At 37.1% G+C, this 15,867-nt stretch overlaps 1 protein-coding gene across 1 annotated transcript in view; it reads right to left on the reverse strand.

Moving 5' to 3' along the window:
- The window catches only part of CFH (complement factor H), a 150,556-nt gene that overhangs the window by 101,326 nt on the left and 33,363 nt on the right, over nucleotides 1-15,867 (reverse strand). Inside the window, 2 exon segments of the mRNA XM_042975713.1 lie at nucleotides 7,332-7,502; nucleotides 14,670-14,840. Of these exon segments, the coding sequence (XP_042831647.1) occupies nucleotides 7,332-7,502; nucleotides 14,670-14,840 (342 nt within the window).

A 15,867-nucleotide genomic window follows, 5' to 3' on the forward strand; every position in this document is an offset into this window, starting at 1 on the left:
CTTCCCAGGGGAGTTCTACCAGACGTTTAAAGCAGAGATAATACCTATCCTTCTCAAGCTATTCCAAGAAATAGAAAGGGAAGGAAAACTTCCAGACTCATTCTAGGAAGCCAGTATTACTTTGATTCCTAAACCAGACAGAGACCCAGTAAAAAAAGAGAACTACAGGCCAATATCCTTGATCAATATGGATGCAAAAATTCTCAATAAGATACTAGCTAATCGAATTCAACAGCATATAAAAAGAATTATTCACCATGATCAAGTGGGATTCATTCCTGGGATGCAGGGCTGGTTCAACATTCGCAAATCAATCAACGTGATACATCACATTAATAAAAGAAAAGAACCATATGATCCTGTCAATCGATGCAGAAAAGGCCTTTGACAAAATTCAGCACCCTTTCTTAATAAAAACCCTTGAGAAAGTCGGGATAGAAGGAACATACTTAAACATCACAAAAGCCATTTATGAAAAGCCCACAGCTAACATCATCCTCAATGGAGAAAAACTGAGAGCTTTTTCCCTGAGATCAGGAACACGACAGGGATGTCCAATTTCACCACTGTTGTTTAACATAGTGTTGGAAGTTCTAGCATCAGCAATCAGACAACAAAAGGAAATCAAAGGCGTCAAAATTGGCAAAGATGAAGTTAAGCTTTCACTTTTTGCAGATGACATTATACTATACGTGGAAAATCTGATAGACTCCACCAGAAGTCTGCTAGAACTGATACATGAATTTAGCAAAGTTGCAGGATACAAAATCAACGTACAGAAATCAGTTGCATTCTTATACACTAATAATGAAGCAACAGAAAGACAAATAAAGAAACTGATCCCATTCACAATTGCACCAAGAAGCATAAAATACCTAGGAATAAATCTAACCAAAGATGTAAAAGATCTGTATGCCGAAAACTATAGAAAGCTTATGAAGGTAATTGAAGAAGATTTAAAGAAATGGAAAGACATTCCCTGCTCATGGACTGGAAGAATAAATATTGTCAAAATGTCAATACTACCCAAAGCTATCTACACATTCAATGCGATCCCAATCAAAATTGCACCAGCATTCTTCTCGAAACTAGAACAAGCAATCCTAAAATTCATATGGAACCACAAAAGGCCCCGAATAGCCAAAGTAATTTTGAAGAAGAAGACCAAAGCATGAGGCATCACAATCCCAGACTTTAGCCTCTACTACAAAGCTGTCATCATCAAGACAGCATGGTATTGGCACAAAAACAGACACATAGACCAATGGAATAGAATAGAAACCCCAGAACTAGACCCACAAACGTATGGCCAACTCATCTTTGACAAAGCAGGAAAGAACATCCAATGGAAAAAAGACAGTCTCTTTAACAAATGGTGCTGGGAGAACTGGACAGCAACATGCAGAAGGTTGAAACTAGACCACTTTCTCACACCATTCACAAAAATAAACTCAAAATGGATAAAGGACCTGAATGTGAGACAGGAAACCATCAAAACCTTAGAGGAGAAAGCAGGAAAAGACCTCTCTGACCTCAGCCGTAGCAATCTCTTACTTGACACATCCCCAAAGGCAAGGGAATTAAAAGCAAAAGTGAATTACTGGGACCTTATGAAGATAAAAAGCTTCTGCACAGCAAAGGAAACAACCAACAAAACTAAAAGGCAACCAACGGAATGGGAAAAGATATTTGCAAATGACATATCGGACAAAGGGCTAGTATCCAAAATCTATAAAGAGCTCACCAAACTCCACACCTGAAAAACAAATAACCCAGTGAAGAAATGGGCAGAAGACATGAATAGACACTTCTCTCAAGAAGACATTCGGATGGCCAACAGGCACATGAAAAGATGCTCAACGTCGCTCCTCATCAAGGAAATACAAATCAAAACCACACTCAGATATCACCTCACGCCAGTCAGAGTGGCCAAAATGAACAAATCAGGAGACTATAGATGCTGGAGAGGATGTGGAGAAACGGAAACCCTCTTGCACTATTGGTGGGAATGCAAATTGGTGCAGCCACTCTGGAAAACAGTGTGGAGGTTCCTCAAAAAATTAAAAATAGACCTACCCTATGACCCAGCAGTAGCACTGCTAGGAATTTACCCAAGGGATATAGGAGTACTGATGCATAGGGGCACTTGTACCCCAATGTTTATAGCAGCACTCTCAACAATAGCCAAATTATGGAAAGAGCCTAAATGTCCATCAACTGATGAATGGGTAAAGAAATTTTGGTTTATATACACAATGGAATACTACGTGGCAATGAGAAAGAATGAAATATGGCCCTTTGTAGCAACGTGGATGGAACTGGAGTGTGTTATGCTAAGTGAAATAAGTCATACAGAGAAAGACAGATACCATATGTTTTCACTCTTATGTGGATCCTGAGAAACTTAACAGAAACCCATGGGGGAGGGGAAGGAAAGAAAAAGAGGTTAGAGTGGAAGAGAGCCAAAGCATAAGAGACTGTTAAAAACAGAGAAGAAACTGAGGGTTGATGGGGGGTGGGAGGGAGGGGAGGGTGGGTGATGGGTATTGAGGAGGGCACCTTTTGGGATGAACACTGGGTGTTGTACGGAAACCAATTTGACAATAAACTTCATATATTAAAACAAAACAAAAAAATAAATGAAATCAGTAAAGTTTCAGGCTACAAAATCAATGCACAAAAATCTGGTGTGTTTCTGTACACTAATAATAAACTATAAAAAAAGAAATTAAGAAAATAATCCCCTTTACAATAGCAATCAAAACAAATAAAATATGTAGGAATAAATCTATCCAAGAAGATGAAAGGTCTGTACCCTGAAAACACTAGAAAATGAAGAAATAAATCAAAGACACAAATAAATGAAATATAGTCCATGTTCATGAATTGGAACAGTTACTGTTAAAATGTTCATACCACCTAAAGTAATCTGGAGATTCAATGCAATTCCTATCAAAATTCTGAAGGCATTTTTCACAGAAATAGAACAAACAACCCTAAATTTTATATGTAATCACAAAAGAATCCAAATCATCAAAGGAATCCTGAGAAAGAAGAACAAACCTAGAGGCATCATGCTTCGAGGTTTCAAACTATATTACAGAATTAGAGTAATCAAAACAGTACAGTATTAGCATCCAAGATGACACATAGCTCAACAGAACAGAACAGAGAGCCTAGAAATAAACTCATACATTTAAGGCCAGATAGTTTATGACAAAGAAGCCAAGAATATGCAGTGAGGAGAGGACAGTCTCTTCAATAAGTGGTGTTGTGGAAACTGGACAGCCACATACAAAAGAATGAATCTGAAACACTATCTACAACATACACGAAAACTAACACAAAATGGACGAAAGACCTGAAAACATAAAACTCCTGGAAGAAAACATAGGGGATAAGTTCCTTGACATTGATCTTGGCGATTATTTTGTAGAATTCACACCAAAAGCAAAGGCAATCCAGGCAAAACTAAACAAGTGGGACTGCATTAAACCAACTACTTCTGCACAATAAAGGAAACCATCCACAAACTGATGACTAGCCTAATGAGTAGGAGGAAATATTTGCAAATCATATGTCTGATAAGGGGAAACATCCAAAATATATTTTAAAAACTCATATAATTCAGTAACAACAATAACTAAAGGCCCAATCTGAATAACACATGGGCAGACGATCTGGACAGACATTGTTTCTAGAGAAGAAACACAGATGACCTAAAGGCACATGAAAGATGCTCAACTTAACTTATCATCAGAGAAATGAAAATCAAAACCACAATAAGATATTACTTGATACTTGTTTACATGGCTTCATCAAAAAGAAAAAAAAATGTTAGTGAGGATATGGAGAAAAGGGAGCATTTCTGCCCTGTTAATGGGAATGTAGATTGGTGCAGCCACTATGAAAACGGCATGGAGGTTTCTCAAATAATTAACAGAACTACCATATGATCCAACAATTCCACTTCTGGGTATTTATCTGAAGGAAAGGAAAACACTAACTGAAAAGGACATATGTGCCCCATATTCACTGCAGCATTATTACAATAGTCAAAATGTGGAAGCAATCTAAGTGTCCATTACTGGATGAGTGCATAAGAAACTAGGATTATTATTCAGCCAATAAAAGAAGGAAATGTTGCCATTTGTGATGACATGGATGGACTTGGAGGGCACCATGCTAAGTGAAATAAATCAGACAGAGAAAGACAAAGACTACATGAGCTATATTTGGAATCTAAAAATACCAAACTCTTAGATAAAGAGAACAGAGTGGGGGTTGCTAGAGGCAGGGCCTGAAGGGCAGGAGAAATGGGTCAAGGGAGGTCGAAAGGTACAAACTACCAGTAATAAAATAATAAAATGATGGGGATGTAAGGTACAGACAGCATGGTGACTACAGTTATTAATACTGCATTGTATATTTGACAGTTGCTAAGAGAGTAGATCTTAAAGGTGCTTCCACAAGAAAAAACATGTTAACGATGTGGTGATAGATTTAACTACAATTGTGTTTGAAGTCATTCCACAATATATAAAAGTATCAAATCATGTTGCACATTTGCAACTAATATAATGTTATATGTCGATTATATCTCAATCATTCAATCATTCAGTATTTTTATTATAATTGTTTTACACATTAAGGTCTGTTTCATGTTGATGATAGGGTCTTTTGATTTGAAAATTCATTTTGGAGTTATCCCTAGAATTAATATGGAGGCCACTGACCTACTTTTTGTATCATAATGTATTCATATATTATCCAGCGTAAGTGCAGTACACCTGTACAACCAAATGTGGTATGGAAAGGAAAGGAATAGAACTATAGAGACAAAAAATACCTGGAAAAGAGTAGAGGAAACATTCCCCAGGAAAAAAGACAGTACTCTGTTGAATTGAATGGAATTTTGTTACATGGATGGTTTTGGAAAATTCTGCAGTGTCTTTTTCTCCCTTCAAAAAGAGGAGCCTAATTCTCCTCCCTTTGAGTATGCAGGACTTAGAGACCCACTTCTAAAGTCTAGATATGGCTAAAGTGACAGTGTGTGACTAGTTTGTAAATGGTATGGAAGCTTCTGCCGCTCTCTCTATCAGATCATGAACTCTGGAGAAAGTTAGCTGCCATTCGTGAAGCCTATGGAGATTCCCATGTGGTAAGTTACTGAAGCTTCCTGCCAAAAGCCTTATGAGTCAGCCGTCTTGGAGGCAGATCCTCCGGCCCTACCAAGCCATCAGGTGACTGCAGCCTAGGTCAACATCCTGACTGCAACACAAGAAGTGCCTGGCTCGGAACTAGCTAGCTAAGCCACTCCCAAATTCCTGACCCACAGAAACTCTGAGAAGATAAAGGTGTGTTGTTTGAAGCCAATATGCTTTGGGGGAAATCTGTTACACAGAAATAAAGAACTAATATATTAGGTGTTCAATGACACTAGCCTTACCAAATGTTTTATTTATTTATTATTTATTTGATTATGACAGCTTTATTCATAATTGGTAAAACGTAGAAACAACCAAGATGTCCACCAGTACACGAATCTAATGAAGAAACTGTGATATATCCAGGCAATGGAGTATCATTTAGAGCCAAAAGAAATGACCTCTCATATCATGAAAAGACTTGGAGGAATCATAAATGCATATTTCTCAGTATAAAAAAAAATCTGAAATGAGACCCACTATATGACATTCTGTTTGCAGAGACTGAGCAAGGGGAGGAATCAATAGGTGGAGCACAGAGGATTTTTAGGGCAGTGAAAAGCTCTGTATGATCCCATAAAGATGGACATTTGTCTAAACCTATAGAATGTACATCAGGAGTCAACTCTAAGGTATACTACTGACCTTGGGTAATTATGATGGATGAATGTAGTTTTATCAATGTGAAAACATACCATTTGGGGGGGGTTGTTGATAAATAGGGAAGGGATGCATGTGTGGCAGCAGTGAGTATATAGCAAGTTTCTGTACCATCCTGTCAATTTGGCTGTGAACCTAAAATTTATTAATTTATTTACTTATTTGTTTACTTGTTTTAATTTAAATTCCAGTTTGTTCACACATAGTGTAATATTAGTTTCAGGAGTAGAATTTAGTGATTCCTCACTTACATACAACACCCAGTGCTCATCACAACATGTGCTGTCTTCAATATCCATCACTTATTTAACTATACCCCCCACCCACCTACCTCCCCTTCAGCAACCCTCAGTTTTTTCTCTATAGTTAAGAGTCTGTTTCTTGGTTTGCCTTTCTCTATTTCCCTCCCATGTTCATCTGTTTCATTTCTTAAATTCCACATATGAGTTAAATTATGGTATTTGTCTTTCTCTGACTGACTTATTTCATTTAACATAATACATCCTAGCTCCATCTATGTCATTGCAAATGGCAAGAGTTCATTCCTTTTGGTGGCTGGGTAATATTCCACTGTAAATATATATGACATGTTCATTATTCATTCAACAGTTGATGGACATTTGGGCTCCTTTCATACTTTGGCAATTGTTGATAATGCTGCTCTAAAAATTGGGGTGCATGTATCCCTTCGAATCAGTATTTTTTTTATCCTTTGGGCAAATACCTAGTAGTGCAATTGCTAGACCGTGGGGTAGCTCTATTTTTAACTTTTTGAGGAACTTTTATATTGTTTTCCAGAATGGCTGCACCAGTTTGCATTCCCACCAGCAACATAAGAGGGTTACCCTTTCTCCACAGCCTCACCAACATCTGTTGTTTCCCATGTTGTTAGTTTTAGCCATTCTGACAAGCGAGAGGTGACACCTTACCATAGCTTTGACTTGTGTTTCTCTGATGATCAGTAATGTTGAACATCTATCCTTTCCTATGTCTGTTAGCCATCTGGATCTCTTCTTTGGAAAAAATCGATAAAGAAATTACCAAACTTAATGCACAAAAACCAAATAATCCAGTTAGGAAGTGGGCAGAAGACATGAAAAGACATTTTTCCAAAGAAGACTTCCATATGGCTAACAAGCACATGAAAAGCTGGTCACCATCACAGGCAGGAAAATACAAACAAAATGGTTTAGTTCAGATATTAGAATTACATTAGTTAGAGAAACTTATATTCATACACACATATTTAACATCAAATGGCATAAAATAGTTTTTAATTTTCAAAAATGTGATTTAGACCATGCTTAAAATTGTCTACTTTGAAAGGAATGTCTCTGTAGCCCCTGCTTTACACACACAGTAAGGTAAAGATTTGGATTTATTGTGTCCCCATTTTTGTTGCTGTTGTTTAAGAGACAGTAATTTCAGAATTAAGAAGTAGGTCAAGATATGTAGGGAACTTACCACATCTTGGCTGAGGTACCCAGACAGTTTTAGTACATGTTGCCATTTTTTCTCGGTTTGAAGGATAAAAGCCAGGTTTACAATTATATGTGATTTCATCTCCACTTCTGTATCTGATGCTTTGGGGCGTGTAGTCACCATTTTGAATATTAGGAGAAGGACATAAGAATTCTGGAGAAAAAAGGACATGTGGATAATGTTGAAACCACTACCCATTAAAATAATCAAGTACATAAAAATATAGAAAGTGGATATTATTTTTTTTGTCCCTACCACAGCAAAAATTGGTATTATAATGAGGATAGTCTTATATCCTTCCCACCATATCACTCATGTCCCAGTACTCTATCTCTTATCTGCTGTATTTGTGCACCCCTGGACTCTTGAATCCTCTTTCCCTAAAGCTATAACATACATCCTAATATTCCATATGTGGCAATAAACTCACGACAAATCACTTTAACTCTTCTTTCCAACTATTCTTCAACTTCCTTGGCATCTGTGGTTCTCATAGGGACTATTTACAAATGGCCTGAGTCTCTTCCTTCCAGACACTTAATAGGAGTGCATATCCCTGCACATTTGAAGGAGACATGGCCCTGTGATTTGCATAGGACAAGGAAATGAATGTAAACTAACATGCTTCCCTTTAGGGAGGAAATTTTAAAAGCCATTGTGTGAATTTTTCTGTTCTTATTTCCACAGCTGCAGGGATGAAGGAAAGTCATGGAGAGGTGATGTCTATATCCCTTGATTCTTACAGCTAATATAATGAGCAGAGTCCCTTCAGACCTACATTGGAAGTGAGCATAAATAGGAAATAAACTTTAATTTATTAGGCTATTGCAATCTTGGGATACATTTTTCTTACTGTAATCGAATAACCTAGTCCAGGGTTTGGAGAAAACCTATTTTATGTAAAGATAAAAGGTCTCTGTCCCAACTACTCAGCATGAACATAGTCCTAAAAGATACATAGACAAATGAACATGGTTGTATTCCAATAAAACTTTGTTTACACAAAGGGCACAGCCTGGATTTGATTTTCAAACTATAATGTGCTCTCCCATGACCTACTTTATCTTAATTCATAAAGCTCTTTCTCAGTTCTTTCCATCAACTTTTCTGTACCTCATCAATGGAACAGTTTGCAATACTCCTTTTCTTTTTCTTTTTTTTAAATTTAAATTTTATTTTTTACTTTACATCTAAATTAGTTAGCACATAGTGCAACAATGATTTCAGGAGTAGATTCCTTAATGCCCCTTACCCATTTAGGCCATTCCCCCTCCCACAACCCCTCCAGTAACCCTCTGTTCTCCATACTTAAGAGTCTCTTAAGTTTTGTTCCCCTCCTTGTTTTTATATTATTTTTGCTTCCCTTCCCTTGTGTTCATCTGTTCTGTGTCTTAAAGTCCTTACATGAGTGAAGTCATACGATATTTGTCTTTCTCTGAGTGACTAATTTTGCTTAGCATAATACCCTCTAGTTCCATCTATGTAGTTGCAAATGGTAAGATTTCATTCTTTTTGATTGCAGAGTAATATTCCATTGTATACATATACCACATCTTTATCCATTCATCCATCGATGGACATTTGGGCTCTTTCCATACTTTGGCTATTGTTGATAGTGCTGCTATTGGGGTGCGTGTGTCCCTTCACAACAGCATACCTGTATCCCTTGGATAAAATACCTAGTAGTGCAATTGCTGGGTTGTAGGGTAGTTCTATTTTTAATTTTTTGAGGAACCTCCATATTGTTTTCCAGAGTGGCTGCACCAGTTTGCATTCCCACCAGCAGTGCAAAAGAGATCCTCTCTGTCCACATCCTGGCCAACATCTGTTGTCGCCTGAGTTGTTTATGTTAGCCATTCTGACAGGTGTGAGGTGGTATCTCACTGTCGTTTTGATTTGGCAATACTCCTTTTCTAATAAAATATCATAGCTTTAAACTATTGTTGAAATGTTATATAACCATTTATATTGGTGCCATGGTTGACATTCAGCATTGCCAGAAAATCATTTATATTCTCCCAAATTACTTCCTATTCCATTTCCCAAAGTAAGTGACTCACGATTCCTTATTTTCTTCAAAAGCCATCTAACACAATAGCTCCTTCATTGACAAATAAATTCTTGCATTCACAAAAAACAATTCAGACCACAAACTGTGGATTCCCTAGATTTCTTTATAACATGCTTTTAACTTTGGTTATATCTGTTTTAAACTTTAGCCTTTCCCTTACTCTGATGATAAGGTGTTTTTTTCATATTCATGTTAGCTTTTCAAAACTTTAATCTCCTGTAGACCATCTCCCACAGAATAAACCATTGTTTATTCCTTCCCTCTCTCTTTTTGTCTATGATTCTCTCTTAAATGGATATGCAAGCTTCTCTAATTTTAAACCCTTTGTTCTCTCAACCCTTTGTTCAAGGTAGTTGATGTACTACCTTCTCCTCTCCTTCACAACAAAGATCCTTCAAATATCATCTTACAATTAGTATCTCCAGTTTTCAACCTCCCATTTATTCTTCAATCTACTGCTATCTCTGGCTTCTGACATCCCCAACAGGCTGGTGGTACTCAGACAAAAGTCACCAATATCCTCCAATTTCCAAATGCAAAAACTCTGTATTGCACATATCACAGTGCCTGGTACTATAGACCATGGGCTCCTTAATTATTTATTGAACTGAAATAGATAAAAACCCTCTGTAATATTTGACACTGTTGATCACTGACTTCTCGACATTCTCCAATGCCTTACATTCTTATGTCTTCCTACTACTCTTTAATTTTGTCTGAACGGTATTATTTTATTTTATTTCTAGTTGCCCTCCTTCCTCTGCTCTACTTAATTTTAGGCCCTGTCTACTTCTCAGATCTCATCTCCTACCAAGGTCCCACTTACTCTCTATACGACCAACACAATAGCCTTCTGTCTGGTGTTCACACATGCCAGGCTTATTCATATCATTTGCACTTTTTATTCCTTATTTCTTGAGTGATGCTCCTCTAGATCTTCCTGCTGACTCTTATCACCACCTCAGAAATATCTTGCCTGAAGACCCAACAAGTATTGTCTGTATGAATGAATAGCTATGCTTTACAGTTGGTTCTACATGAGTATTTGTCCTTGATTTTGTTGTTTGCTTCTTCACAATCTCTCTGTGAATCAAGACACTTCAATGATAAAAAGCTATCATCATTACGCTAATAACTCTTCAGTGAGATCCAAATCCATATATCCAACTGAAGCTTCACATTAGACAGGTCCATGTGAATAATTCAAAGGCATATCCAACTAACTACATGCCAAACTAAATCAACTTTTTCTCAATATATGCTTTCCTCCTGTGTTCAACATTTTAGTTTGTGACACAAAAACCTCATGACAGGAGCCTGGAAATTTATGCTACCTACGTTCTTCCCCTTCATTTCAATATTCATTCACACAACACATTCTATAATCTTATAATTATTGCTTATATACCTCCTACTCTTCATACCATGCTTCCACTGTGTACATCCATCTCCTAGAGGTATTATCAAAGTCTTAATTGGTCTTAAATTTGTACTTCATTCCTCCAGAATAAGCTTTAATAAGTCTCTATTCCAAACATGATAATATACTTTTTGGCAATGATTATAGTAGAGAGAATTAAATATGTGAGTACCTAACACAAAGTTTAAGTATAATATCTCTACAGTGCCTGATTTTAATTTACACTACCCTCAGATGAGCCTTAAATGTGCTTATTTACTTTTATTTTTTCTCCTCACTTTATTCTGCTCTATCATATTTTCATAGACTTATTGCAGTGCAGTTTATTATATCCTGATTTTTACTTCATACTGTGGCTTAACTTAATTTTGAATTCAAAAGCTACAAGATATAAAAAACAAGAGTTTTATTAAGAGGCCAACAAAAAATATTGGGAGGATTTTGTTAAATAATTAAGAAATAAGATCTTCACATGATTACTCTTGAGCAGTGGACATAAATCACTTAATAAATTGTAATTCCCTACTTTCATAATTTCCATTAAAATAAATGATGTTAGTAAAACATTGCCAGGGCACGTGCCTCTATTCAAAATAGTACTGGAGAATGTCTGCATGTGTGGGGTCACATTTTTTCCTACTGTTAGATACCACCAGTAAGCATTTGAAATAAGAACAATAATTTAATGCTAGCACTCTATGTTGTTCGTCATCAGAAAATCTGACTTGTACAGAGAACAGATAGATTTGGAGCAAAGGTGGCTTTTATTTAGCAGGTCTTGGTACTTTTAATTATTCCTATAAATGATTTGCTGTCAGAGACTGGTTCTTATTAGACAAAGAGACCAAAGTTTTGACAAATCACCTTCAAACAGAACCCCTGAAGGGCGCCTGGGTGGCTCAGTTAGTTAAGTGTTCAACACTTTATTTCAGCTCATGTCATGATCTCATGGCTCATGAGATTGACCCCACAGTGGGCTCCATGCTGATAGTGTGAAGCCTGCTGGGGATTCTCTCTTTCCTTTCTCTCTGCCCCTACTCCCAGTCATGCACGCGCGCGCGCTCTCTCTCTCTCTCTCTCTCTCAAAGTAAATAACATTAAAAAAAAAAAAAACCTGACACATAAAATCATAAACCGGATGGAAGAAATTTTAAGTGTTTTATCCTAGGTTATTTTATTTTAATTTTATTTTAGTTCCAAATTTATTATAGATTTGGAGAAAGCAAGACCTATAGATTTGGAATTCATCATTACCAGCAGGTAGATCCTTCTATTGTCCTAGGAAAATAAGGAGAAGCATTTGTGATATACTAGCTAAGGTACAATGTAGAGTACCTTTTACTTTTAAACTTATTTTTAAATGTTTATTTATTTATTTTGAGAGAGAGGGAGTGCACGCACGAGGGCGTGGCAGAGAGAGAGGGAGGGAGAGAATCCCAAGCAGGCTCCATGGTGTCAGTGAAGAGCCTGATGCAGTGCTCAAACTCTAGAGCCAAACTGTGAGATCATGACCTGAGCTGAAATTAAGAACGGTATCCTTAACTGACTGAGCCAACAAGGTGCCCCTGGAGTTCCTTTCAATAAAAGACTTCTCCGTATCCAGTTAATGTAAAACACATTTCAATAAAATTAACCACTGTTGTAACAGAGAGTGCATGCTTATTTAATTTGGGGTGAACCATTCTTTATTTATCTTGATCATTAGTAAACTGTTTTGTGAAAGAGAGTATCCAATCTTAGTGACATCTCTCTCCCCAAAGAAAGGAGGATTCTAAGGCATCCTGTCTTGAGTTTTTGAGTTATACAATTGACTAAGAAAATGAAAAACAAATTCTAAAAAGAAAATGTTTTACAAATGTGGGATCTTTACTGTGTGTGTGTGTGTGTGTGTGTGTGTGTGTGCGCGTGTGCGTGCATGGGTGTGGTGTAGATGGGTCAAGTTTCAAGTAAGCCTAGGAATTGTAGCAACACATATGGGAAAAACAGATTTCCCACATTAAAACAAATATGTGCTCAGCAACAGCTTTAAGCAGGTAGCTATGTGACCAAGAAAAAGAACTAACTAGACAATTTCTATGGAGCAGTCAGGCTATCCTGAGTCCTATGTCAAAGTAAAACTGAATTCAGATCCTGACGTCTTACTTAGAAGTAAATTTCACTGAAACCTGGAATGATGATTTATTCTAATGTTCACTGAAATGTGGAGTGATTTATTCTAATGTTTATACAGGACAAAGGGCCTGATATAAAGTAAGTGGTTTATAAGTTATATTTTGACGACTGGATGGATAATTTAGCTCTCTAAATATTTAAGTCAGGCTCTGGAAGTAAAACATACGGCGGAAGTTAATGCCAGAGGACTTGTGCACCCACTTTCTTTGAGTAGGAGCCACAAATGCCATGAAGCCAAACAGCTGGACTCCACACACGATCAGCCGATCACAGATCTAATGTGGGTGATCACTGTCTTCTCTTCACTAACCTCTTTGTAAAATATTTTCTTAACAATGCCTGAAAGTGGAGGTCACTCAGTTGTAGGGGGATATATTTTCCAAGGAGCTACTTGTGGACTCAACCCCAAATTTTTTTCGGGGGGTTGGGGTGCCTGGCTGGCTCAGGGTTGTAAGTTCAAGCCCCAGGTTGGGTATGGAGCTTACTTTTAAAAAAAAGGTAAAAAAATTAAAAAAAAAATTTTTAATGTTTATTTTTGAGAGAGACAGAATGTGAGTGGGGGGAAGGGCAGAAAGAGAGAGAGGGAGACACCAAAAAATTTTTTAAAATAAGAACAAAATCATTCAAAATCTAACTCTAGTTTTTGTAAGAGAGGATCATTAAACAAGGTTTACGCATGGAATTATGAATCATATGATTAAAAGTTCAGAGAGCTCTTAAGAGTTCAGCTCTTCTCACCATCTCCCCACCTACCCTGGGCCACGATATGACCATATCTATAAAAGTCACCCTTTTAGAAAGGCACTTGACCTCTGATTTCATGTAGGATAGCACTTGTAACTTGTTTCACTCGCTGCTGCAGCCCGCATACGAAGTTAACGCACTCTTTTCCATAAATGTTTGCAAACAGCTCAACACAGTTGTTACCGTGCGACATGTAATAGCTGTACCTTCTTGCTATTCTTCTAATGATATGATGTCTTAAACTCAACCTTTTACAGTTTTGCATCTGGACCACGATAGTTTGAAACTCTCTCTTTTCAAATGAGGTAGGCTAAGTAGAACACAATATTACAGACATAACTTTTGGTGGCACGAAGCACAGTTGACGTGGATTCTACATCTGCACAATATCCCCCATTAGGAAGCCTAAAAGAGTTTGGTGGGTGCCCCCTGCCACCCACCCCCCCGCATCATCATCACTATTGATTCATATTACACCTGTGCTTAGTGAAATCTCTAGTTATTTCCACTTAATTCCATTGTTAATTGAGGGTTCCCTCATATGGCATTCATCTCATTTACTTTGTTTGCAAAGCTAACTGCTGGGCTTTAGAAGAGCAATCTGTCTGAGAAGTAATCATGCCTGGGGAGCCTATTATTGCCCTGGCTCTGCTCTAGACTTGATTTTTGACCGCAGACCAACTACTTAACAAGCTATTGAACTCTTCTGTTCCTTTTATGTCTATTTTCAGAACGAGAGAATTATACCAAAATTAATTTTTGCACACATAAAACGTTAAGTATATCGTATTTATAAGAGTTGGGTCTTGTCAACATTAACGCTCCATTGTGAGAAAAAATAAACTGCTTCACTGTAAGGAATATATGAATGAAAAGAATTGATAAAATATATAGAAAGGAAATATAACATTACCTTTACATGAAGGGGTTGGAGTCCATCCCGATGCAGTGCATATGGCATCTCCTTTACTACCGTATTCATAACCCTGGTGACATGTATACTGAAATCGTTCGTTTTCCTTGTAAGTTTTCTTCAGAGATGCAGCATTTCCATTTGCGATTTCTGGCTTTTGGCAGGAAATTTCTAAATATAAGGGATTAAATTCCAAAATGTTTGTTATATATTAAAAAGCCATGTCTAAGACATAGTTATATTAAAGATACAAGTTTTGTTTCCTTTAGGCAGATCAGACAACGAAACAAAACTTCTATTTTGACATGGTTGCTTGAATTATTACCTGTTGTTCTTAATTTTGATTTTTGAAATAAGGTAAAATTCTGATTAAACTTCTGTTGCTAGGGGTGCCTGGGTGGCTCAGTTGCTTAAGTAACTGGCTCTTGATTTTGGCTCAGGTTATGATCTCGTGGTTCCTGGGATCGTACCCTGTCTGTGGCTTCCTGCTGGCACTGTAGAACCTTCTGGGATTCTTTCTCTTTCTTTCTCTGTCCCTCCCTTACTCATGCTTTCTGTCTCTCTCTTTCTATCAAAAATAAATAAATAAATAAAAATTATGTTGCTTATTTTATTTGCTTTGAAGATAAATTAGTCCTCTTCAAGTAAATAGTGGCCAGTAATGATACCAACTATATATATATAATTGGGTATAGATATATAGGCTTATTGTGATAAATATTTTCACCGAATGACTTGTAAAAATTATGTATTTTCTAGTTATCGATAATAGAGTCATAATTGGCATAACACTTTGTCAAAGAAGTTAATTTAACCTACTGTCATTATATCTATGAATTACATCTTCTGTTTTTGTGGCTTACCATCCATCCAAATTTTCTGTCAAGAAAACCCAAAAACTGGCCATCATATTTGCCCCCATCTTCTCTCAAACATTTCCCCCTGGGATTATGGCAACAATGACTAATTTCCCAGATGCTATTCTCGCACCTCTGTAATCTATTTTCCTGTTTGTAACTTAATGACTGTTTTTCTTGTCCCTTCATCGCTCCGTTGAAGGATTCCACTGAAATCCTCCATCGATTCCCAATTCAGTCTGAATAAAAGCCAAATTCTTCAGCATGATATGGAGCACCTTAGAACCTTGCACTGGCCTATCTTCAAGCCATCACTGACCTACCCCTGCTTGTGTCCTACA

This window comes from Panthera tigris, chromosome F3 (assembly GCF_018350195.1).
Source record: "Panthera tigris isolate Pti1 chromosome F3, P.tigris_Pti1_mat1.1, whole genome shotgun sequence".
NCBI lineage: Eukaryota > Metazoa > Chordata > Mammalia > Carnivora > Felidae > Panthera > Panthera tigris.